General features: G+C 37.5%; 2 protein-coding genes across 3 annotated transcripts; one reads left to right on the plus strand and one right to left on the minus strand.

Moving 5' to 3' along the window:
- Positions 1-665: 665 nt before the first annotated feature.
- On the plus strand, positions 666-9,057 carry LOC103706265 (gamma carbonic anhydrase 1, mitochondrial). The gene is made up of 5 exons (XM_008790321.4): positions 666-890; positions 3,267-3,410; positions 7,345-7,470; positions 7,778-7,929; positions 8,406-9,057. Exons 1-5 carry the CDS (start codon positions 776-778, stop codon positions 8,685-8,687), a joined length of 819 nt encoding a protein of 272 aa, XP_008788543.2. The 5' UTR covers positions 666-775; the 3' UTR covers positions 8,688-9,057.
- A 1,417-nt stretch (positions 9,058-10,474) lies between these two features.
- On the minus strand, positions 10,475-25,111 carry LOC103706263 (stomatal closure-related actin-binding protein 1). Of its 2 annotated transcripts, XM_039124731.1 has the most exons (14): positions 24,958-25,107; positions 24,749-24,866; positions 23,992-24,286; positions 23,476-23,604; positions 22,021-22,113; positions 21,328-21,468; positions 20,999-21,067; positions 20,699-20,782; positions 19,966-20,140; positions 15,014-15,130; positions 14,458-14,516; positions 12,092-12,226; positions 11,002-11,151; positions 10,475-10,775 (listed from the first exon to the last, which is right to left on the minus strand). In XM_039124731.1, exons 3-14 carry the CDS (start codon positions 24,271-24,273, stop codon positions 10,728-10,730), a joined length of 1,482 nt encoding a protein of 493 aa, XP_038980659.1. In that variant the 5' UTR covers positions 24,274-24,286; positions 24,749-24,866; positions 24,958-25,107; the 3' UTR covers positions 10,475-10,727. The 2 variants fall into 2 exon arrangements, with proteins under 2 accessions (XP_038980659.1, XP_008788541.2); XM_008790319.3 differs by lacking the exon at positions 24,749-24,866 and having other exon boundaries at positions 24,958-25,111.
- Positions 25,112-26,882: the final 1,771 nt, after the last annotated feature.

Consider the following 26,882-nt stretch of genomic DNA (forward strand, 5'->3'; position numbering starts at 1 on the left):
TTCTCAAGAGTAATCTATGATAGGATCAGTCAGAAAATATGCACACCATCATGGCTCAATGATGGAAATTAATTGGAAAAAAAAATGTTGCTGATGTTCTATTTTGTAAAAAAAATCTATGATTATAGTATAATTAGATGAACAATAATTCATACAAAAGCAAGCTACTAGCTGGTTTGCATTTGCTCATGAATAAAATAGTTAATAATTATTTATTAAAAATAAATAAATAGATTAAGATCTGTATGAATATCAATTAGCATAATTTTGTATTATTTGTATCATGTACTTTTTTACTAAATATTTGAAACATAATCAGATATCTAACCTAGTAAAGAAGAGGAATTCACTCCACCCTAGCTAATTATCATTCGTAATCATAGTTTAAGAATTTTGTTATAGCTAATCATGCTTATCAATATAGCTCATAATCATAGTTGAGGTCATTTTCATCGAGTATAAATTGTCTCCATTGATAGTATTTATTTTATGTTCTTTCTAAGAAAAAAATAGTTATAGACCTGCCTTTTTTTTAATCATCTTTTCAGTCTTTTTTTTTTTTTTTTTTTAGCCATCGTAACATGACCCGTGATTTATTTTCTAGATTACCCCCACCAAACGGGCCGGGAGGAGCATTTCCAATTTTCCATATAAACCCGCACGAGCAAAGGAAAACGCCCGATTCCAATTCCAGCCTCTTCTCTCGGCTTCCGGATCACACTGCGAGTTCCTCCCAAGCCCCCAAATCCACGAACTTACTCCTATCGGTGCGAGCATGGGGACGCTGGGGAAGGCGATCTACACCGTCGGATTCTGGATTCGGGAGACCGGCCGGGCCATCGATCGCCTCGGATGCCGCCTCCAGGGCAACTACTACTTCCAAGAACAACGTAAGGAAATCTCCAATTTGATGCCAACTTTGGCGATTAAATTTCTCATCTCAGCTCGAATTTCGCATTTCCTGTTAAAAAAATAAAATTGACTTTTACTTGGGTAGTTTATAAATCTTTTCGATTGGATTCATTTCGCTCTCTGTGTATCTGCAAACTCAAATCTGGTAGTGAACCGCAAATCGTGATTCAAGATTTATTTTGATCACATGTGGATATGATTGCGGAAAGGTCTATGAGGCCATTTCACCTTTAGTTTGTTTTTATTTTATTTTGGTATTTTTGACCTCGTCTTTCTAGTTTTTTTCTTTTTCAAGTATGTATGTGGATTTTTAGCCAAGATCATGGGATTTTGGAGTTTCTTTATGTAAAAGGCGTGACGGGATCTGCGTTTTTTGTGCTTTTTCTACTTTCAGGGTTTCCTACTTAGATGTCTTTTCAACTTGTTAGTAGCGGAGTAAATATAGTTGGGTAACTAGGGTTACAAGGTCACGGAATTTTGTCCCATATTCTCATTTTCTCCTATTAATTTACCAAGCAAGACTTTCTCATGATGCGTAATTATTATTTGATGTTAGCATTATCATGAGCTATCAATTTCATTGGTGCTCTAATAATTGGATTAAGCCATGGCAAGTTGCAGTGCCTGCCAATTCAGGAGTGCTTTTGTGAAGATGAAGGTGCTATTGATAGGCATTTGAACAGTCTGAATTACCATTTGATTATCATGGCCTAAATCAAGAATTGATTATCTTATCTGTGTTTTGAGAGTATGTCATTATTGGAATGGTGTATATTGGCACTATTGCTAACCTGTTTAAGTTTCTTTGGGGGTCAACTCAAAATGTTTCCTTGTTCGGATATTAATGACTGTCGTGGAAGATATGTTTTATATTTTGGTAGTGCCGAAGCATAAAGCAGGCGAATGTAGTTACTTAGACGCATCAGAATTGTGCATTGATGTGGAAAGAAAATGTTGAAACACTTGATAAGGTGTAGGGAAGATGAACATATATCACTGGAAGAGTTGGAGGGACTCTTCTAGTAAAGCAAACTCGATCTCCTTTTGCTCTTTGTAAAGAATGACTAGTATTGCTCTTCGGATTGATTGAACCACATGCAAAGTATGCACATGAAGCTCCATCAAATTTTTCTCAGATATTATCTTAGAAATCCTGGGAAAACCAGAATTTCTCAAATAAGTATTCTTATTCTTTGGGGAGCTGAGATGGTTGATTGGTTCGCTGGAAATTTCTTTTGATGTACTGAATTTGTTCATTTTGTTACCTTTAGTCTTTAGAATGTTTAGCCCACATTTGACTTTTCTTTGAATGTTGTATGACTTCTTCATTCATTTTACTCCTTGCATAACCCCTTATGCAAATACATTGGAATATTAGATACTCTATTTTCGCTAAGTTTTCATGCTAGGTGACAATGCTTGACTTAAGATGACAGGGTTATTCAATTTATCAGATTATTCATACTCTAGAAATCGGATGTTACTATTATCAGAATCACTGTGATGACCTGATTAGCAAGTTAGCTAAGGGGAAGTTTGAATGCCTGTATTCCTTATCCCCCCGATGACTTCTGATTGGTATTGATCACCATTTGAAGAAGATGAAAGAATGAGCTGTTGGACCACTTGAACAAGGAGATATGTTTAGTCTGGTCATGACCCTGTCTCGGGTTTAGTCTGGAAAACTGAACAATGAGATAGGAATCACAGCTACCACTAGAAATTCGAGCAATTCCAACTACTTTGAAGTGGCTTTATTTGCATCATCCAAACTCAGAATCTCCAGGCATTTTCGTTTGTTCCTGGTAATACCATGGCATAATCATTTAAAATCATGATTACTCTCATTTTTAAATAATTTGTAAGTGCAGCTGTGACAACAGCTCTTTGCAAAAATCTTCTCTGTTGCTATTCTGTGTTCATGTCATGTTTTCTTTGATTTGTTTCATTAGAGGATAGGAGAGTCTATCAGAAAGTGTTTCACAAAGACCATGTGAAACTGTTTTTGATACATGAAGATTTTCATATCAATATGTTCCTTCCTTTATCAGCTTTATTTTCTTTAAAAAAGAAAGCTTTGATGATATAGGGTCAGGGTTCCTCCTTCCTTCATTATCTTCATATTTGCATTTGGTAAACTTTTCTATATTTTGTAATGTTTGCTAGGTTCTTGCAATTAATTTTGTGATGTCAAAGACCTCCCTTGTAAAGTTTTCTCTAAATATATCATTCCTTGACTTTGTATAATTACAGATAGCTATCATGTTTTCTAAATACATTTATAGATAGAGCACAGTAAGCCTATTCATTTTTTGAGTGAATGGTTGTTAACATGCAATGATTGTTTATTTCAGTGTCAAGGCATCGTACACTCATGAATATATTTGACAAAGTGCCCATTGTTGACAAGGATGCATTTGTGGCTCCAAGTGCATCTGTCATTGGTGATGTTCAAGTGGGTCAAGGATCCTCAATTTGGTATGGATGCGTATTGAGAGGTATACTTCTTATCAAATTTTGAACATGATTGTGTAATGTTTATGGTGTTCGATATTTATGCTAAATTTTCTAGGATGCACACTTAGATAATTTGACATATTGATCTAATCGAAATATCAATTTATCAATAGTTTCTATCCTGGCTAATTTTTTATTTAAAAAACGATATCCTAATTTTGATATTCATCTGCTTAAAAAGAAATTTTGATTAGTTGAACTTTTGAAATGGTTTCTTCAAGTCCAAATTCTGTAGTATAAATAATGTGGAACAATGATTTATCTCCTTTGCTATACGTATCTGCGCCTCAAGGCATTATGGTAAAAGATTTTGATCCTATCTTGTACTTTTGTTTTGACTTCCATTTAAGTATGACATGATAGTTTTATAAACCAAGTTTACAGGCTTCTTGTGTCTTAGAGTGGTTGTGTATAAAGATGTGTTTTACACGCATATTTATGTGATGGCTCTTCTAAAAGTGTAGGAAGATGAAATATTAATGTAGAAATCTGGACTCTAGAAGGTTAATACTGGAAATTCTTTCTGAAATTTGGTTCTAAAATTAGATATTCTGTTCAAAATTTGGATACTTGCTGTGTTTTCATATCTGATTTATTGCTAAAGTCAAAATATCTGCATATGTTTTTGGTTGAATAATTTTGGCTGGATATGAGTGGATTAATCTTTTTTAGTTCTAGTGTGTTTGAAGTCCTGCTTCTATTGGGTTGATACCCAACTTTGGAAGCATCTAGCCCCAATCAATTCAAGCTGGTCAAGCCCAAGTCAGAAATGGTTAAGGCCCAAATCAAGCTTTAGAGGACAACACAAGGCCTATCATCAAGCTCAACGGGTGTCATGAGGCCCATCAGTTAGTTCATTCGTCAAAAGTGCAAGTTAAGCTCAAAAAGTTTACATGAGTCCCATCACATAATTATCAAAAGCACAAATCAACCTCAAGCGAGCTGCACAAGGTCCAGCACTAAGTTTATTGAACAAAAGCTGAAGTCCAGCTCAGAAAGGCTATAGAAGGCCGAGCATGAAGTTCATCGCTGAAAATCCTAGTCTGGCTCCAGATGGGCCCCTTGATTCCTGTCAAACTAAATCCATGGGAAAAGCACGGTAGCTTCAAGTGGGTTGCATAAGGCCAAATACTAGTCAAAATCTAAGCGGCGAATGGTTAAATCACATCCAAGTTAGGGTTAGTCCTCAGAACCTGCTCAAATTCAAGCTAAGGATAGTCATCAAGCCTTAATCCTATCCAAACGGGAATTAGTCCTCTGGCTCTGGTTAGAACCAATTAGTGTTAATCCTCTGACCCTTCTCAAGCTCAAATCAAGGTTACTCCCCTGACCCTATTCAAGTCAAAGCTAGGGTAAATCATAGTTGGTGTCCCTTTTTCTTATGTGGCTAACTCGACCCTTGAGTCCTAGTTGGCAACTTTTTTCCTCATGTGGCTTGAGTTAGTCTTTTGACTCTGGTCAAATCCAAAGTCAAGATTTGTCCTCTGATCTTGGTCAGGTTGGTCCTCTGACCTTAGTCAAATAAAGTCAAGATTAGTCCTCTGACCCTGGTCAAGCTAATGCTTGGGTTAGTCTTCTGACTCTAGTCAAATTCAAGTCAGGGTTGGTCCTCTAACCCTGGTTAAGCTTATATTGGGGTTAGTTCTCTAACCCTAGTCAAATTCACGTCAAGGTTAGTCCTCAAAACCTTAGTTAAACTTATGTTGGGGTTAGTCCTCTAACCCTAGTCAAATTTAAGTGATGGTTAGTCATCTAACCTTGGTCAAGTTTGTACTAGAGTTAGTTATCCGTCCCTAATCAAATCCAAGTCAAGGTTAGTCCTTTGACCCTAGTCAAGCTTATGTTGAGATTAGTCTTTTGATCCTAGTCAAATCTAAGTCAAGGTTAGTCCTTTGACCCTAGTTAAGCTAATGTTGAGGTTAGTTCTCTCATTATAGTCAAATCCAAGTTAGGGTTAGTCCTCTGACCCGCTTAAGCTCGTGCTGGAGTTAATCTTCTGACCTTAGTCAAATTCAAGTCATTAGTCTTCTAATCCTGGTCATGTTCAGATTAGAGTTAGTCCTCTGACTCTAGTCAAATCCAAGTCAAGGTTAATCCTTTGACCTTGGATAAGCTCATCCAGGGGTTTGTCCTCTGACCCTAGTCAAATCTAAGCTAGGGTTGGTCCTCACCTTGGTTAAGTCAATTCCAAGCTAGGATTGGTACTTTGGTCCTAATCAAGCTCGGGTTATGATTAGTCCTCTGTTCAAATCTAGGCTAGGAACAGTCCTCTGGTCCTAGTCAAGCTCAAGCTTAGGTTAGTCATTTGGCCCTTGTTAAATCAAGGTCAAGTTAGGGTTAGTCCTCTAACCCTTCTTGATTCCAATTAGAGTTAGTCCTCTAACTCTACTCAAATGCAACTTTTGACCTCCATGTCATTAAACTGGACAAAACCATACAAATTCAAGCTCAATCTCCCATGTCATTAAACTGGGCATGTTCAAAACAAGATGCTAATGGATCTCTTTATCTCTAAGTGGATCCATGTTCTTCTTGCTATCATGCACATTTGCTTCAACTTACAGCATGCGAAATCATGTATATGAAATTCAGATTTATATTTATTCTGTTTTATCTTCTTTCAACACTTGTGGATAAGGTCTCTTAATCAAAATTGCCCCAATGTTTGGATGTAGTTAATGGTGAATTCTTGAGTTCACTGGAAGCCTTGGGCCTACATAAAAAATTATTTAAAAAAAAACCTCTCTCATAAGGTGAATTTCAGGGGGTCATGATCAAATATCTCATTTGTTCATACCATGTCTCACCAAATGAGAACTCCTTTTGAGGAGTAGATTTATGATCCTGCAAAGCCTTAAGGTTTTATCATGCGAAATGCCGCATGGTCATCAGGTGAGGCAGTTGTGCAGGAGCTCCAAACTCCATGGGATATTTCATTTGAAATCCTATCTTAAGTCTTTCACCCATTTCTACATTGTATGCATTCTTGTTTTCCAATTTGCTAAAATTAGACTCGGTAGACTATTTCTCATTTCATGTTTCCTATGCAGTATCCGAAGTTCTGCTGACTATGAAGTCCTTTTTACTATGTTTTGCATATTAATTTTAATTATTATTGCTCATAGAACTACCACTTCAAATGGATATTAGGACAAGATTAAAAATTGAAAAAATTGGTTATGATGGTTAAAAAATTATTCCAAATGCCATGGTTTGATGGTTAAAAGGATATTCCAAATTCCAAGAAGAGGATTTTTGATACGAGTTCTTGCATCAATCTTAAGATAGTCTTTGTCATTTTAGCATTTAAGGATTTTAAAACAAATCAGTGCTTTTATATGTAGCTCATCTCGCATATGTTTCCCATGTCATGTCATGTTACGTAGCCTAGTTTTGGGAAGATCTCTGTTGTCACATGAGTCATATCTCATCCAGCTTATGCAGCAATAGCTTGTAAGACATCAATGAGAATGGAGATTCTGGATGATCTGAGAGATGAGTATGAATCTCTGGGATTGCGATTTTTTGATTTTTCATGTTCAAATATGAATTGCTTGGGGAAAAAAATGTTCTGTTACAAAGGAGTTAGATGTAGGAAAGTGGCAACCACATATTTTTGGTGTATTTCCTTTGCTGTCATGTATATCAGCCAACAAATTACATATCAAAAGAATGACAATGACAAGCTCTTTTATAGAAAAAGATGAATTGCTGGAAAAGTAATTGTACTGTCAAAAAGGGGTCAGGTGCAGGGAGATCGCCACCAACTGATCTTTGCTGACATCTAGATTCTCCACTAATGACATCTTCAAAATGATGTTTAGTGGCACATAATTTTTATTGCATTTTGGTGGTATTTTTTCCATTTTCTGATGGTCATTTGTATCTAAAAGTTCTAATATCTCATTTCTCCAGGTGATGTGAACCGCATCCGTGTGGGATCTGGAACTAATATACAAGATAATTCACTTGTGCATGTAGCAAAGTCTAATTTAAGTGGGAAGGTCTTGCCGACCATTATTGGAGATAATGTTACAATAGGTAAGTATTATGACACTAATTCCATTATTGGCTTATATTTCTTGTCAACTGATTCAGTCAGGCCCTATGGATATTCTTCAAGCCATGTGTCTTGTTTTAGTTCCTCTTTTCTGTATGTTTTTACTGAAAAGCTTGATGGCTGATACCTCACTGAATCTAAACATTCGGATGTATCATAATACAAGATTAAGAATGGATTCTTTCTCTTTCTCATCTAATTGCTATGAGGTCCAAAAGGATTACAAACTGTAATATCATCTTGTAAGCTGATTAACCATTTTGATGTTTAAGAGCTTGAATATTACAGGTCATAGTGCTGTCTTACATGGATGCACTGTCGAGGACGAGACTTTTGTTGGTATGGGTGCAGTCCTGCTTGATGGGGTTGTCGTGGAAAAACACGGCATGGTTGCTGCTGGTGCCCTTGTAAGGCAAAATACGAAGATCCCATGCGGAGAGGTAGTCTTCACCTTTATTCCATAATACTTCCGCACTCTTTGCTTTCAAAGAATATTGCATCTGCCAAAGCTTATGCTCGCACAAATTCTAGGGTTTTTTTGAGCAATGATCTCTGGAACTGGCACAGTGTAAGCAATATGCGATATGCGTAGAGTATTACCTCTTGAATGGCCTTTAACCCAGATACTAATTTGACCTGGATAAGTCAAACCATCCAATTTGTGCTTTTCATTATATCTTCAAAATTCTTATGGCAATGACAAATTCACTGCAACTAATAGCTGTTTTTAGTTTTTTAATCAGCATAAGTTCTTCCTATTAATTAATGCTTTTGTTCAATACGCCAATTTTAGAAGAAAAATTCAAATCCTGACATGTAAAAAGACAGAGGCGAGAATTAATTTGGCCTTTGCTTATTAATTCTATCTTGTTGTGATTGTGTTGACTGGTTAATAAAATTTAAAATCAAATGACAGGTATGGGGAGGTAATCCAGCAAAGTTCCTGAGGAAGCTCACAGAAGAAGAGATTGCTTTCATTTCCCAATCAGCAACCAACTATTCCAATTTGGCCCAGGTACATGCTGCTGAGAATGCTAAGGCATTCGATGATATCGAGTTAGAGAAGGTGCTGCGCAAGAAGTATGCTCGCAGGGATGAGGATTATGATTCAATGCTTGGAGTTGTTCGAGAAGTACCACCAGAGCTTATTCTTCCTGACAACATCCTACCCAACAAATCTCCCAGGCCTTCGCAATGAATCATGTCAGACATAATCAGCCATCTTTACCACATTGCTTTTGGGGATACTGTTATTGGATGGGAATGTCGAAGGAGTCTAATGGCTTTTCTTTCTTTTCACCTTCTCAATAATCTTTGGGTCAGGCTGCATTTTAGAATCGGCCAAAATACTTTTTGGATTATCAGATTTTTTATCGGGTTCCATCTGAGATCATGTGTTGTTCCAGGATTTGATGCAATGAAAGAACTCTGAATGGACCGTCAAGCTCCAGCATAGTTTGGGATCTTGAAGTAATTCATGATCTTTATATACAATTCTTTTGTGCAACTTCATTACTATGCTATCTTAGCAGCAGAAAATTCAACACCACTGACATGTTCTTGTGATTTATATAGTGTTTTTGCTGTGCGCATTCGATATGTGATCTAGAAAAATAGCATACACCTTGTGTACTGAATGGTGCTATAATATATTTGCTGCAGAATATAACCTAATTTACCTGCTTGATGATTTTAACATGCTTCTGCCATGCACTAGGATTTCCTGAAATCCATCGTTGCAGATTCGCCCGACAATAATCCTACACCATGATCGAACCGGTAAAAATGGGATGAGAATAGAATGGGAACTAGATCACTCTTGGGCAGTAAGGCAGCTGTACAAGGCAGCCCAGGGGCTCCTACAACCTGCCTGGGAGCTGCCCCAGGCGTCCAGCTGAACGCCCCAACACTCACAGTAACACTCACACAGATGGTTAGAGTTCCCAACAAGCCTGGTGGTCAGCTTCCATCCACGTATTTGACTTAGGATATGGTGCCCAGATCTTTATCAATGTCTAATATAAAACGTTATATAATTTTTTAATCATTATTTTTTTTTCCTTTACAGTTGCATGATCATTACGTCTTAGTGCCATTTGGTTGTAATCTTCGTTTGACCATCGCATGAAATCAATTGATCGAGGTATCCCGATCTTTTTCCTGGAAACATATGCTCGAGTAAGGAGTAACAACACAGAGAAAGGCCTCTTAAACCCCATCATTATCTTCATGATGGATTAAAAGGTGGTCGAGACCGATGTCTCACTGTATGCAGATGAATGGCAGTAGCAGGCTGTAAAAGGAATGATGCATAAACCTTAAGACTTGCGCCGGAGGTAGCATTTTGCCCGGTCACTGGTCACTAGAAATGTAGAGTGATCTCAGTAGCCTCTGATCGAGTCATTTGCCATCCCAGTATCTATGCTATATTTGCGATGGCTGACTGTTGATTTTCTTAACGCTACACCAGTTTTATGTCAGAGACGGGAATTTTGGTGTCAGCCCACTTACTGGTGCATGTCGATAGCTCCCATTTATTCTTGATATACAACACAAGTTCTTCAAGTCTTGACCGATAAAATGAGACATCTGCTCTGTTCGCTGCAGCAACCTATATGAACTCCCATCCTCATCCCTGTCATCTCAGTTCTGACTCTTGGATGTATTGCTTTGACTTGGAAACCAAGTACATGTTTTATGCTGATATCATGTTATTGAGGTATGGTTTGATTTTCTAAGCAGGTAGAAGAAACAGGTTGTTCAATTTCACAAAAATTTTTGGCCACCAGCCCATAGTCCCAAACACAATTATTGTCTACCTATACTGGATATATAGATGAGGACAGTAAAAAAGATATGAAGGGTTTGTTGTGCTTCACTCGCCTAGAGCCATTTTGACAGGGTGACTAAACTTCTTTGAATGATAAGCATCCTATTCTAACATTTATGACAGGAATATGCGTGTACTCAGTCTAGAATGAGGTCTTTGTCGAGAGAAAATGAAGGATGCCTTAATGTTGAACACGATCAGAATAACAGAACCCGCCTATACAATAGCTGTAAATGAATGGTTACAATTTGGTGTGAAGGCAAATAAAAGGATGCCTTGGTGCTGAACAGAATAGAATAACAGAAGCCTCAGTTACAGTCGTTCTATCAGCTTTCACCTATAACAATCATACAAATACACAACTGCACAGCCTCGACATACATACGGTCATACAGAAGTTCATCACTTTTATGAGGTCCCAGTAGGAGCTCGATCATCGGGTCCAGCAAGCATGACCTGGTATGCATCAGATAAAGAAAGGAAATTTAGTTCTAACATTTGACAATTGCCAGCAAATGCAAAAAGCTATGAAAATAGGAGTATATAGGTTTTAAATCAATATACAGTAGAACAAGCTGAAAGCAGGCTGACAGATTCCATGGATTTCCAACATGAATTTAATATGCCCAATGCAAGCAAACACAGATAACTGATGAATTATTGTTAAGGAATGGATACTTACATTGCAGTCAAAAGCAAATCTTCGGGCAAGCATGATTGCTGCATTCCTTTCTCTCTCCGATTCAAAAGCTATTATGAAGGAAAGACCTTTCTTAGCTTGCCAAAAGATTGACTGAGCTGCAGCATTTCCACCACCTCTAACCCCACAAAGCTGGAGGTTGACCAGGGAAAGTAACAAAATTAGATACGCTCAAGAATTTAGCTGTGGAAAAAAGAGAGCGAACTGAAACCAACTTAGATTATTGCAGCTTTGCCAATGGTCTAACGACATGTTCTTACAAGCCCAGCTTGCACAACAATCCGTGCCACCTTTAATTCTTCTTTTTTTTTTGGAGGGGGAGAACTAGGACAGGAGGAAGCCCAGCTGACAGCAGGTGAGGCCAGGATTCAAATCCAGGTCACTACTGTCAACACACATGACTTTTAATTTCTATGTTAATATTACAATTTTTTCAACATAGTTCAGTTATGTAAATAAAGTCCAGTTCACGTATATGTTGAAACACAAATTGCATTAGACAAGGGGAACATGAATCTCATGAAGGGAAAATCAGCAAAGCATCATAAGTCACATATCCGTAGGGATAGCATGATGCTCTGAACTATAGTACGGCTGGGAAATGGTTGCAGTCAGATATCAGTTTTGCATGGTCCTTTTAAAGCAATTTTCAGTGTCCTAAAACTTTAGGAATTACCGGACCAACAACCAACCTGGTCCTTTCTACCTGCTTTCTCCACAACTCCAAGCCACTTCCTAAATGTTTGGGAATGATCACATGGGCATATCAATGAGTGCATACTTAGAGGCCCTAAATACTGCACATTTAAGGCCTATCAGTACCATGAATTGTGGCAGAGAGGGAAAATGTATCTATGTATCCACATACAAACTTGTGAAGTGGTATCGGATGCATCTTTGCAAGTTCTATCCGAATCTGAGTAGTGAGTACCAATTGAAAGAACATGTTTCTCCACAACCATTGGATGTATGTCCCATGTTAGTTGGATTAGAAGAAAATATTCAATATTCTAAAAAAGTGCATCATTTAGCTTCCCAAGTTAAAGATCCAAACTCCAGGTCAGGCTGCTACCTGCATTGAAGCAGAATATGATTCTTTTGCTTTTGTACTCCTCCCCTTACAAAGCTTTATTCTCATCTTCCCCACATGAAACACATGAATGGACTGCGAGGAATAATCACGACAATTCATTTGTGTGACAACCACCTGAAAAGCAACATAATAAACATTTAAGGGTTAGAATCAGTTAGAAAAAGAAACTATTGCAGTTTATCAAGTGTCAGTAGAAAAAATCATTTGTATATTCATGCTTCCCTTTCTAAAAAAGCAGTTATAAATATCAAGCCAACCCCAGAAACCAACAGAACACAAGCATCATAATAATGATCATATATTGCTAACATATGATAAACAGAACATATTAATCTTTTTTAAAGCTGCTTTTAACATGACGAAAGCAGCCAACAAATGTAACATACGAAAACCGTTGAATGTGTTGAAACAAGCAGTCCTATGCTGTTTCAAAATCCATTGAACGTGAAGTTGTTACTTGCTAGATCATCACTTGGATCAATTCGCATATATACAAACACACACATACATACATATATACTTACATACATACATACACACACGCAAACAATATATACATATATAAGGATGATGAGTATCTTGCTATTTAAAACATTGGTTTGTATGGCATTTTCAGAAAATAGTAAAAATAGAAGTACAATTGAAACAATATACTGCAACAACTGTGAAGGCTGGAGTGTTCTTAAGTAGGAGCACATTAAGACCACACTATCAAAATGATCATCATACGTCTTCATTCTCAGTAGCTCAAGAACTTGATCATTGGAAAAGTATTTGCAGGCTACAAAAAGATCTCTAAAACATGCTGCTCAATCACATCTTGACAATCTGATTATTTCTTTCAATAATAATTCTCTTTACAACAAACTTGAGATTGAGAACGTGCAAACTTGAATCTAATCATCACCAAAGCAACATGAAAACACCCACTAACACAGAGAAAAGGTGGGGGGGAGAGAGAGAGGGAGACCAAGCAAGGACCTCAGATGAGCCTATGGATTTGTGAATAAGCTCACTGTGAAAGATGGCATGGATGTTGGTTAAATAGTTGATCCATTCCAAAGAAAGATCTAAATGCTCGACTTTCTTTCAAAATGCTAATGATATTTCTCAATATTTGTTAAAAAAATCTTAAAGAAATTCAACTTCATGATGAGATTAAATTAAGGAGCTCTCTAAGGAGGTCCAACTAAGCTTCTGCACACAATTCCTCCTTTCCCTTTCATTCCCATCCAAGGCCATATTCTTTGAAAGGGAAATGCCTCTCATTACTTTCATCTATGACTTACGAACTAGATAGATAGAAGAGGAGAATACCCTTCCAAACTATTATCCCACTCAAGGTTCGTTGTACCGGTCGGTACCGAGCGTACCGTACCCGTACCGATGGATACCGGTATCGGTACGGTCGGTACCGAGCGTACCGTACCGTACCGACACTCGGTACGCCTATACTAGTGCGGCACCGGTACAGGGTTCGGTACCGGTACGGCGAACCTTGAATTCCCACTTAACCAAGGAATAAATTACATCAAAAACAGAGTAATTTATTCCAGAGTAAAGAGGAGTAGGAGTAAGTTAACCACTTACTCTGGGTTAACTTATTCCACTTCCAAACGCAGCCTTAGACTACAGGAAATATAAAAGCTATAAATACATAAGCACTTGGTCGTGAGTAAGGGCAATAGAGCATTGATTTGTAAACCTGCTATAAATAGGGTGCATTTTCTTGAATGGGAAGATTCAGGTAAACCTAGGAATACCAAAAGAAAGCAATGAAACAGTAACGATGGTGTTACCATAGCCATCAAAAGACAGGAACAGTAGGGTACTAATCTGAGTTGAAGAGAATGAAAAGAGGATAGAGAAATCTAAAAATAACAAGGATATAAGTGCAAAAAGTTGGATTAAAATTACTTTCTGGAATGTGAGGTACAACCTTGGGTAGAAACGAATGGCACTATTGGGAGGTAAATTTAAACAAGATACAGCAGCAATCCTGCTGCATTAAAATCCAATTATGACTGAGTTCTTTATGGTAAGTAAAGGCTAGGTAAACGTAAAGCAACCATCCAATTAATTAAGTAATTAAATACGTATCCATGGAAGAAAACTTTACTTTTTGAAGGGAAGCATGAGGAATACAGCAAAATTAGAGAGGACAAAAAAAATAATAAACTCAGAAATGAAAAAGGCCTAACAGATTTATGTTTGATAGGACTGATGTGCATTAGAAGGTTAACTTCTCTAATCAAACTTGTCAAGAGCCCACATTTTGTCATCAGGCAAGTAACAGCCTACAAGCATAGCAATATCAAGGTGCTAAAACCAGCATGAAATCTTACATTAAACTCAGTTTCTGGCCTTCTCGCAAGTGCCTCCACATAGCTTTCTAATCCTGCAGCTGTACAGGATAACTAAGTTAGAATAACTTTAGCCGACGCCCATGAAAAAAATAAAAGGTTAATGTATATGTATGTATATATATTTTTGTGTATGAGTATCAAAAATCAATTCAATATAATCTGATGTTGCACTATCTTGAAATGTATCTCTCACCGCCCAAATCTAGCCTATCTACCCTTTACTAAACAATGTAGTTGATCTAGCATCCACATTCTAAAATGAAAGGTCATCACTAATTTCACTTCCACAGATTTGCTTTGACAAAAGAAATCATAAAGCTAAATGCTTGAAGAACCAGAACTTCCAATCCATAGCATATATATTCAGATATCCAGATTTGCACCTAAATAGATACACATAGGATCTTGGCTTGCTGCTGACTATTTCTTTCATGTAATTTCAATAGAGCTATGGAAAAACATGCATGAAAAGACAATTACTTTACAAATGATATTATAGTGGACAATATATTGTCACAAAGTAAAGGGGCCAAACCAGGATCTATCGGACTCGTTGTTGTCACTGTGAACCTTTCATCATTTAAAACAATCTCGGCTTGCAAAAATCGTCCAACATCAAAAGGTTCTGGAGCATACACTGTCTTTGTTGCCCCTGCAAGTGATAAAAAGTTTGATACAATCATAATTGACATGGGAATAAAATGTTTTCGGCATGTGCTTTGCAGAATTATAAATAAAGAATGATGCAAAGAGGCAATATACTTCTTAGTAAAATTGAGTAGATAAAAATTAGAAGAAAAGAAGAGAGTGTCAGTTGTAGATTAATGTATACATATCATTTTACAAAACAATAAAAAACTCTTCAACACAATAAAAAACAAACTGATGGTTTAAAGTTCTACTATTAATTTGTGTTTTTGGAGTTAACCTTACATAGATTTTAGATAGTGATTAGAAGGTTCAAAAAGGAGACATTTGAGTCATTGACCCATCACCCTGCCCAAATAAGAATCTACATAAATTGGCACTAAGTTTTTCTATGGTAGGGAAAAGGGAAAACACAAATTTACAGATACTTAAGTGACAGTCAGTGGAAGAAGCTTCTTTAAAGAAGAAATCTCTCTCAGGCATCTCGGTCTCCCCTTGTTTCTTTGCTTCTTTTCCTGTCTTCTTGCTTTTCTTCCTTCATCCTTCTCTTTCTTTCTTCTCCGTGGTTTAAAAACCAAAAGTTATGCAACTAGAAATTAGCCAAGGACCAGCATAATTGAATTCTTTGGCCAGGACTTGCTGATCAAAGAAAAACCCAGCCCAAGTGCTTTTGTTTAATCCTTTTTTAGTTCATCTACTACATACGCATGTTTGTTGTATGTCAAATAAATAAAGAAAACCATATAAATAAAATAAAAGTGAACTACAAAGACGAACAAGCAAAAATTATATTATTAAAGGTATAGCAACAACACAAGTAAAATTTAAATCCTAACAAAGTCTAAAGAAATAAGTGGTTTATGTTTTATCTTTGATCTTCTTGTTACTTTCATGCATTTAAGAAAAACAATAGCAACATATATTAGGTAATGAAAACTTGAATTTCTCTTGCCTAATAAGATTTCATAAACAATAGAGGATGGTTGTTTAAGGATAAAGATGGAGAGAACACATGACCTCATTTTTAAAATCGTATGAGGGGAGAGAAGGAAAGAGGAGAGGGTCCAACTAGATAAGCATGATGGAGGGATAAAAATGGAAGGAGCAAGATTAGAAATAGAGAGGGAGGAGGAGGTCGGGGATTCGAACCACACAACACACACACACACACAGAGACAGAGAGAGAGAGAGAGAGAGGAATGGCAGGTTGGGGGTTTGGATACGAAAAGACAGGTATTAAGAAGATCATAATCGGTATTTTATCGTATTTGAAACAACAAGAAATTGTGGAATAGATTTCTTAAAAAGACATCCAAGAAAAACTAATGGTAACTTAGGAAGTAAAATGATGGACCCAAAAATTCGATCCAAGATCTTTTAATATAGCAGAGATTTAGTTTCAGCTGGATGTGCCATTTACAAATGGATTTCTTAGATTTATTCCCAATTTATGGATGTTTTCTGATAGCAGGTTGTTTGAGTCCCCTAAAGAGAGTATTTCAGGGAAGAGTGCCTGGCCAAGAGGATAACAGATATATGTGAACCAGGAATCCCAACTGACAGTTCTTTCAGTTTGCATGAACCAAAAAAGGTGCCCGCACTTCTAGTCTCTCCTCTCTCTTAAACTTCTCTCATTCCCGTTCTATGCCACTCTCCTCTCTCTCAAACCTCTGATCCTTCCTGTTCTGTGCCGCCATATGATCAACCTTTCGAATTAAATGTAAAGAGTAAAAACAGATATGATCTATTTCTGCAACACAAACACAAAGCAGACCTTTGTTTGCCCTTGGGTCTGTTATTAGCCTCATATGCCTGTACCTCATGCAGCTTACATCAGTAAATCAGACCCGAGAAAGCTCCAAAACATGTTCTGCAGGTAGAATCCCTCTAGCAGCCTTCTTCCCTTCTTTCTTCTTTTTTCTCCTTATCCTATTCTTTTTTGCTGTCCTCAATAAAGTTCTGATCAGCAAAAAGATCCTATCTTAGTTTTACCTTCTTCCCTTCTTTCTTCTTTTTTCTCCTTATCCTACTCTTTTGTGCTGTCCTTAATAAAGTTCTGATCAGCAAAAAGATTCTATCTTAGTTTTACATACTCAAGCATCCACCAAGGCATGAAAGCATTAATCCTACTCACATTTCAATTTTTTCAGAATTTTGGAGTATTGACACTTTTGCACACTTGGATGTGGCATGATGCTCCATAACACTCTAAAAGTGGTGTGTCCTGCATGCATCAGCTAGAAATGGCAGAATTTGGCATGGCTTTTTGGAGCCTCATTGCAATTGATGACACAACTGAACTCTAAACTATTCACCAACAAACAGTATTAGTCTGAATATTCAAACTCTTCTATTGAAGCATCATAATGATTATTTTTCTTTCTTTAATGTTATTATGGAAAAAATATAAGTTCCTTTCTAAATAAAAATTATATTGGCTAGTTAACTTACCTTATTAATATATTTTGATATAGCTATATTTTTTATTCTATATATATAGCCAAGGTCTGCGGTACCGATAGTATTGGTGTACCGGTGAAGACCGGTTACGGTACGGTACCGGTTCGGTACCTGTCGGAACCGATACCGAACTAGTCGAGATAGGAAAAAAAAACACATGTCCGACGCGCGGACGCGCGCGCGCCCGCACGTTACCACGGAGTAGCATTAAATGCCGCATAAAGCCCACGCAGGGCAGCCTGCATGGGCTCGCTGCCCGACGCGGTGAGCCCGCGCGGGGAATCGAGGCAGCGCGGGGAACCGCGTGCGGGCGCAGTTCCCTACGAGCGGGCTCGCGGTTCCCCACTCGGCCCCCTGCGCGGGTTTTTTTTTCCCTTTCTTTATTTTTTTCCTCCCCTTCTTCTTCCCGAACCCTCCTTCTTCCCCTCTCTCCTATCTTCTCCTCTCTTTCCCGGATCCTCCCGTTCTCCCGCGAGCAAGGAAGGAAGAGAGGTCCCGCCCGTGAGCAAGGAAGAGAGGTCCTCCTTTTCCCGGTACTTGCCTTCTCTTCTTCCCCGCTTCTTCTTCTCTTCTTTCTTCCTCTTCTTCCCCACTTCTTCTCTCTTCTTTCTTCCTCCTGCTTCTACCGGTGCCGGTTGCACCGGTTTCGGTTCGGTACCGGTTTTCACAGCCGAACCGTACTGGTAGCTGTCGGCACCGGTTCGGTACAGCTTAAATCGACCGGTTCCGGTCGGTTCGGCAGACCTTGTATATAGCATTGTGCGGAACTATCCTCGCATTAGGATCTTTGGTGGTTGAGGTGTCAGACACTTTTGGACACCAAGACACTTGGCATAGGACGCTTGTCATTGAGACTTTGAGATGTCAGGTCTTATGGGACCAGTGTGTAATCTTTTCCAGCCTAGTCTTAATTATTTACCCTTCTTTCAGTTATGGTGTTTTATCACTCACGGATTTTGCCCTATAAATAAAGATCATGCTAATTTTACTCAGAGCCGGCCCGGGCCCTAGGCGACTGAGGCGGTCGCCTAAGGCCCCGGGCTAATGCAAGGCCCCCGGAAGGCTGACCAAAAGGAAGCAAAGGCCCCGATCTGGGGCTGGCTACGAGTCTTCTCCCTTGATGGAAAGGAGGTGGAGAGTTTCCTGGCCTGCAGAGGGGCAATTTGGGATGTTGGGGACAGTAGTTTTGTTTTGGGTGGGGAGAGCGAGAGAGAGAGAGGAGGGATTTGGTTGGCTTGATAGACGCCTGAAGCCACTCTTATCTTTCATCCCTTCTCTTTTTTGGTTTTGGTCTTGGTTTTCCTTCCCTCACATTACTCCTGATCCAGCTGGGCCATCCGGAAGAAAGATAAGGGGATTGGAGATGGACTTCTTCGAGGGTGGAGATTCTTTTAGTTTTCTCCTCTCGGTTTCTTCTCCCCTCTTGGGTGGTAGAGAGAGAAAAGGAGGGAGGGGGTTTAATGGCTGCTGTGCTGTGATGTTGCAGTTGCCGCTTGGGTACTTACTTGAAGGGGAGATGGTGGGATGGGGTGAATTTCCCATAATGACCCTCCTTTCTCTTATAGAGAGGTTCCTTTATGGAAAAATTCGTTCCCTTACCTTGACTATGAAGTGCCATGGGATGACCTTTTCCTTTGGCTCTTGCTTGACATGGTAAACAGTATTGCCAAGCATTATCTCAGTTATTTAATCAGTTTCATGGCCCTTCATTTGGTATAATTACTTTTATGTGCTTCCATTCAAGAATTATATTAAATAAAAAAGGCTTTTTGTCTATCTTTGTTAGATTCATGTATCTTTGTTAAAATAGTGTACTTGATAGCTATCTATTTTTATATATTTTTTTAAGTATTTTATATTTATTAAAAAAATTATTTAAAAAAAAGGCCTCGTTCATTGGATTCGCCTTAGGCCCCAGAATGTATTGAGCCGCCCCTGATTTTACTTCTACATCTTTTATCATACAGCAGCTAACTATTGTATCATCTTGATAACTATTTTAATGTATTTGAACAATCTTGCTCGTCTTTTCCATCCATATGATGCCACTTTGATATATTATTAAGGCTATTAACCATTTTCAGCTTGCTTCTTCTTGTTTGCTATCCAGGATCCTTTCACAACAGCCTTTGCATCTTCTAATCTCTTTGCCTTGTCGTCTTCCTCAATTTAGTTTAGTCTCACAGCCTGTCAACACAATGATACATCTCTAGTACGCCAGGTTACAAAAGATGCATCATCTGTTAAAAAGCCATAAGGAAAGAGATGCTGATTGAGAAAATAACTGAACAAGGTAAGAACTGATCCACTTATAACAATTGGTCATGTAAAACCTAACTTGTAAAATAAGTTAAGTGCAAAAATATTAAATTCATATACCTGAAATTAATTCCTTCTTGCTTCCTTCAGTACGGTACCACCGAATAGAGCAATTAGAGATGTCTGGTGCAGGATCAATTCGAGGAACAATACGTAAACATGATCCTAGACTTTCAGAACCCTCAAGCTCATACAAATTTGACCTGTTCTCCTCAAGCTTTTTCATTATTGCAAGCTGGTAAAGTTTAAAGATTTAGCAAACTGTCAGCCATTGTCAAAATATTTCTCCCTAGTAGTAGCATGTATGCGAAGATAGATCTTTATTTCCAGTAATGGATTAAATGACCAATGCTTGAGAGACTTTTCATTGAAAACTTGTGAATCACCGACACGATTCAGATAATACAATTACAATTACATTAACTAAATAAAAATCTCAATATCAGTAGCAGCTAGCATTCACTTGCTACAGAAAGCAGAAGCATGGGAAAAGAGGAAAGTATCAAAGTTGAAGGACAGATGCAGTATATGAAAACCAACATAACTTAGTCATGATTACTTTAAAAGAAGTCAGTGACATTATGATCTCCAAAACTCCGAACATGTGTAAAGTAAGGGTATAGGAGTTAAAGACTCATGTTACAAGCAACAAAGCATATCAAAGGTCAACAAACAGGCAGCAGAAATATGGGCAACTGAAGCAGGCAATGGATAACAAATAGAGTCAAATATGACAAAATCAGTGATTATTTTTATTCTACTATAACAAAAATCAATGTGATCAATAACATACCTCTTTCTTTAGCTGAATGCAATGCATAGACTTGTCTGCAATCTGAATTCGCAGTGCTTGAACTTCATGTTCCATATCCATTACCTATTGAGTGTATAGTTATCTTATTTAGCGATATAGGGAGTACAAATATAGCCAGCACTGAAAGACATGATGTCACTGGAGCTAATAAAAAGCAGCTTAAACAGTATTTTTTATGAAACAAAGCAGAACCCAAATTAACAAAGGGTAGTGTGCCATTTATATTCTGGGCTGGACGTTTGCAAAATAGATAAATAAAAAATAAAAATGAAAATGTACCCTGCTTGGCTGATGCAGCATTTTGATTCTCCTGGCCTCTTGAATCTCTTTCTTTAGTTCTTCCAACTCCTACAGAAAATATAATGCAACTTCTTGGACATCCAGGACAAATAGTAATAATGCTATAAAGACAAATAATAAAGTCTGATAAAAGAGGATAACGAGTATAATCAGAGCCAAAACTCAAAGCTTAAAAGGCCTCTTATAAAAATAATCCAGCGCAGCTAGTAAATGTCGATCCACTTCCTAAATTTTGTCTTGCTAGTTAGTTGAGGGTCAATAGCAAGCTAAAAGGCCAATTAAATTTATTAGGAACTTCTGATACCAACCTGTTTCTCCGCACTTCTGGACATTCGTTCTTGTTCTTGAAGGGCCTCTTCAACCCTCTGCACTGCTGCTCTAGCACTTTCAATTTCTGCACGAGCAATAGCCCTTTCCTCTTCAATTACTTTTTTTGCATCCTCAATAGCCTGGAAGCAGCAAAAGAGACAGATATTAAGTGTAATTTAAAAAAAGAAAATAATTTTACCAGTGATCACAGCACTATGTGAATACAAATATAAAAGATTTCTGTTTTTTGGTTTCTATCTGCTCTGAAGTGCTTAAGATTCTTCCCATTGGTGACTATGAGTTGAAAGTAGCATCCCTTCTCGTGGGAACATTTCTTTGTAATATTTTTTTTATTTTCCTGTCAATTCAAATTTTTAAAGTTTAAATAGACTGAAATTCATTGCATGGAGCTTTCATTTTCTGCATCTTTTACTGGTGGTTGTTAAAATTTTGGCTGGCAGAAAGGTGAGTGAATGCATGTTTTGGAGATATGAAGCAGCTCCAGAGATTGGATCTATCAATCAGACTGAACGAAAAGGAGGAAAGAATAGAAAGCTCATAGAACTATCTGCAGTTTAGTGGGCCATGAAGTTACAAAAGCAAACACAGTAAGCAATTAAAACAATGGAAATTGTGAATTCAATTAATGGAAGTTATATTTCACTATGTATTTTTAAGTGCTTTAACATTACCTGTTTGAGAAAAGTTGCTAACTTTTTCACTTCCGACTTCTCGTGAAGCAACTCTCCTTCTCTTTGAGTCAATTGAACTGCTAAAGCTTCCACCTACAAGTAAGTGTAGCATCTTGTCACGTTTGACTTCAACATAGTCAAAGTTAGCATGAACAGCAGTGAGATAACTAGATAAAACTGGGATAACTGATAAAAAAATCACTAGATATGATTACCACAAATAGTGTTTCCTAAACCAATCCATTGACATAGTCATGGGATATTTGATGTGCAAATGCATTTAGTATAAGTACTATGCCCCTAAGGTTTTTCTCAACAATTTCTCGATCGGAGTTCGCCGTATTGGTGTGTATCACCACGTAATGGATATACGGTACCATTACCAGTAATGAATCAATATTCAGTATAGGGAGTGTGCAGAGTGTCCGTACACTAGACCAGGTGTACCGCCATTGTACCAACATTGTACATGGTCGAGTGTTGAGATTGTCAATCTTGTTCTCAATATTTTGTTCAGAAGCCTACATAGTTCCTTATCAATACATTCTTCGGTACAATTTGGCTGTGCGTGTTGGCTTCCAAACATCACGTGTGAATTTGGAATGGATGCTGCACTGCTGCAACAGATTAGCATACCAACAATGTACCAACATGGTATTGATATAGGGTCGAGTACCGAGATTGCGAACCTCATTCTCAATACTTTGTTGAAAAGTCCACATAGTTCCTTATCAATACTTTCTCCAATATAGTTTGGTTGGTGTGATGGCTTCCAAACATTACATGCGAATTTGGAATTGATGCTGCACTGCTGCATCCGAGTCTGACATTTCTTCCTTACTTGTATGTTACATGAGCCATGAACATGCCTTTTAAGGAAATGGAGGGGGTGAGGGATATGGAAGAAAAAAAAGGCATGTGCACTCTATTGCATATTTTTTTTATTTGTTAAATAAGCACGTGGAGGTTTCATAGTTTTGAAGTCCAGAGTTGCATGCCGAGCATCAGGAGTTCCATTTATATATAACTAAAGTAGTGGATTTTTCTAAGAAAAAAATTATGGGCAATTGAGCTGGGATGAGGAGATAAGGAGGGGGTTATGTGGCGGGACCTGGGATCAGATCATGGGATACAGCGCAATGGGAGATTTTTATGGCACTTTTTCTGTAAAAAGAGGCATGGCTTTCTAGGTTCTGGGGCCGACCGCATGCGACCAATCTCAAAGCCTTTCCTATTATATGAGTAGAAAAGGATATGCAATTTGGCATGACACACACACTGCATGACCAACTCCTTGAACAAAAGAGTTCCAAAATTGCATGCTTCTGTGATTCTAAGCTGTTAAACACTTAAGGTCTAAGGCCACAGGACAGCAATCTGATTTAAAAATTTGATACATATATGTATAGACCATTGCATGTATAAGAAAAACAAATGAGAAGAAAGTGAACCAACCATAGAAATGGCCTCCTCAGCATCATCCTTATTTCGACCTGCCACTCGGCCTCTGAGTTGATCCAGTGCATCTCTGAGTTTCTTCAAAAGGACATGTCTATCCAATGAAGCCACTTCTCTCCACTTTGACTGAAATCCCAAGCAAGATTTTATGCCAGATATAAGCAATTTTCTTCGATGTAAAACATATATCAAACAGATAAAAAGAGAAATATGAAAGGAAATGTGCCATCAGATTACTAGGACACTTTCATATTGTTTTTTAAGTTTCAACCAGATTAACAACTTCTTAGCTGAAATTCCTACACCATTGTCCAACTACCAATCAATTATTCTTAATTTGTAAGAAAAAGAAGAAAAATTAAGACAATGACTCTATATGACAGCAAGGCAAATATGGCAGTTATTGCAACATGTTTAAATAACTGACAAGTCAATGTAACATATCTTCTTGCAGATAGATGTGTGTTTCAAATGGCTGCCATTTATGAATACAAATTAAGAATGGGAATGCACCTCATCTGACAATTTTGCAGCAGCAGACAGACCCTTCTCGAATTTATCCGCAAGGTCGCGAACAGAGAGACGCTTCTGCTGCTCCAGCAGCTGAGCTGTCTCCTTTGCAACAATCTCTTTGAGGGAAGGCACCTGAGGATTCTCCTCTGGCTCAATAATTATGTTGTTGGCTCCTATCTGATAATCTGGAAACCGTCCCAATACAAAATTCACATCAGTTGATACCAAATGAATCGCCTCCTTCTGCATTGAGTCTCCAAAATCACGCGTCATCCTCGTCATCTGTCCCAAACTCCTACAATGAGCAAAAAAAAAAAAAAAATTGTTTTTATGGTAAGCAATTAAAGATGATCTCGTGAAATTCCCAGTTCTACCTCTCTGTATTAAAAATAAGATACCAGCAAACATCAAAAAAATTCCACTTAATCAATCCATAAAACATCAAATAACATTAAATTCTTCCATTCCGGCAGTGAAGACAATTAAAAGAACCAGAGAGAGAGAGAGAGAGAGAGAGAGAGAGAGAGAGAGAGATTTGTAACATAACAATATCCATGAATAAAAACGCAAACGTTAACTATCTGCGTCAAAAGTTTCATTCCTACACGTCAAGATCAATCGGTCATCTCCCAAACTGAATTTCGTCAAACATAAATTAAAACCAAATTTTAATGAGTTTCAAACTACGACGAGTCAACTCCTCCTAAAAACCAAGGGAAAAAAAAAAACAAACTCATAAGGAGATCATTAAAATTACGGGGTCCAGCACCAAGCTCGATCGCCACTGTAAACGTTCCGACTTGAAAATCCGGAAGAGTAGAAAAACCTCGAATCCAACACGGATTGGAATAAAAAGTTGAACCCTAGCTCGAAACCTTCAAAACAAATAAAACAGAAAACACAACCAAAAAGTTTTAGAATCCACGAAACACGTCGAAAACTTCGATCTTTCTTCAAGATTTTCACCTTTTACTCCCTAATCCCGCCTTCTTCCACTCTGCTTTGAATCAAAGGATGAATCAAAGAGTTGGGAGGGAATTCCAACAACGAGAAAGGAAGAATTTTTCTTTCATTCTTTCTTTGGACGAGTTCGATCGGGCAGACAGCACTTTTTAAACGAAAGGAAAGAAGGGAAGCTTCGTTTAATTTTTGCTTCTTTTGGGCGGGGCCCACCAGGCAAAACACGTTTTGATTGGTTGGCATCAAACTGAAATCGAACGCCCTCGTCGTTGCCGTGAATTGCGGGGTCTGCCATTAGGGCTGTCTCCAATGTTAGAACTAGTACGGATGGTCGTTTTCAGGGCTGTCCGATCTTGATCGGACGGGTAGAGTTTGAAGGGGTGGCGGAATATACTATTCCGGTTAGGGATAACCAGATCAGATTCGCTGCCGCATAGTTTATATTTGGATTTATTATTTACAGGTCAAGTCTTCTTTCTCAGCTCAAGTCCTTTGCTCTTCGTACTATCCATACCCTGACATTGGATATACTATCATCTGTCGTTTTAATAAAAAAAATTCCATGTCAGCATCAATCAAAGTTTATTTCTTTTGCTGAGAATATAATGATAAAATAAGTGTTAACATCTACCAAAAAAGATAAAATAAGTGTTAATAGGTTATGTTACTATTTGGAAAATATGGTATCTATTTTAAAGTAAGATCAAGTGACAAGTGGCCAGTGGAAATATTGAATAATAGCTGCTCTAGCTGTATAATAGTTATTGCAATGGAATAGTTCAACTTGGTTGATGAGACAAAGTGTTTGTTTTCCCTTTATGCTTTTATTAGATGGTGGGTAACAACCAAAATATCCATGGGATGCACTCAAATAAATTACTATATATTATAGAAAAATAACAAGAATAAGGATAATATTGATAAAGATAGGCAGTCTTTAGTTTTGCTAATATGGTTATTATACTATTATAGCATCCAAGATGCACAAATAAATATATTCGTGATAAATTAGCATAATGTTCGGGCAATTTCCATACACAAACCATGTACAGAAAAGAAACCTAACCTCTCTTACCCAAATTTGAGTTGGCTTCTGGGCAACAAGCGCAGATATCTACTATAAATTATAATTTGCCATATTTATATGCATTCAAGAATCAAGATGTCCCTGACCTTTATTTTTTTTTCACAATTTATTGCTATTTGAGAGTATTTAATGCATGATTTAAATTTGACACAAACTGCTACTTTATTTGATTAGGATGTTTGTTCTTTGAATTTTTTTCTCTCAGTATGCATTAGTGGCATGTGCAATGAATGTAAGCAATGTACCAGGGAAGGAATACAACCCAAATGATTATGATCCCGCACATGCAACATGTGGTACTTATCCAAGCAGAAGTATAATGTGATAAGTTCTTATATCCTCGCTAAGAGTATTTGGACTAATCTAAGTGGATTGTTTTAATTAAGGATCACGACAATGTAGTGGTGCTATGCAATCCGGAGTCTAATATATATTCCAAATACTAACCTAGACCCATGCTTGTTGAGACTCAAGTCTAATATTTATTCCATAAGCAATATATTGAAGGATCTGATAGAGTTTTGGTTAGGATAATTAAAAAATGTATCGGATACAAGTCGGATGAAGGTTGGATCCGAGTATCCCTCGGATATCAAATATTATAGTTAATCAAGCTAAATAATCTATGCTTTGAGGAGTTTCTTAATGAGACATTAAATGCATGTTACAGATATTAAATCATTAATAACGCATACTCGATGGTTAATCATATAATAATAGATTAAAAAATGAAAAGATACACTTAAGTATAAATTTCCAATTATATGTTGATATACTATTACTTTTTTATTTTTACAATTGAAAGATGTACCAGTAAAATTAATATTATATGCATTTACATATG

This window comes from Phoenix dactylifera, chromosome 3 (assembly GCF_009389715.1).
Source record: "Phoenix dactylifera cultivar Barhee BC4 chromosome 3, palm_55x_up_171113_PBpolish2nd_filt_p, whole genome shotgun sequence".
NCBI lineage: Eukaryota > Viridiplantae > Streptophyta > Magnoliopsida > Arecales > Arecaceae > Phoenix > Phoenix dactylifera.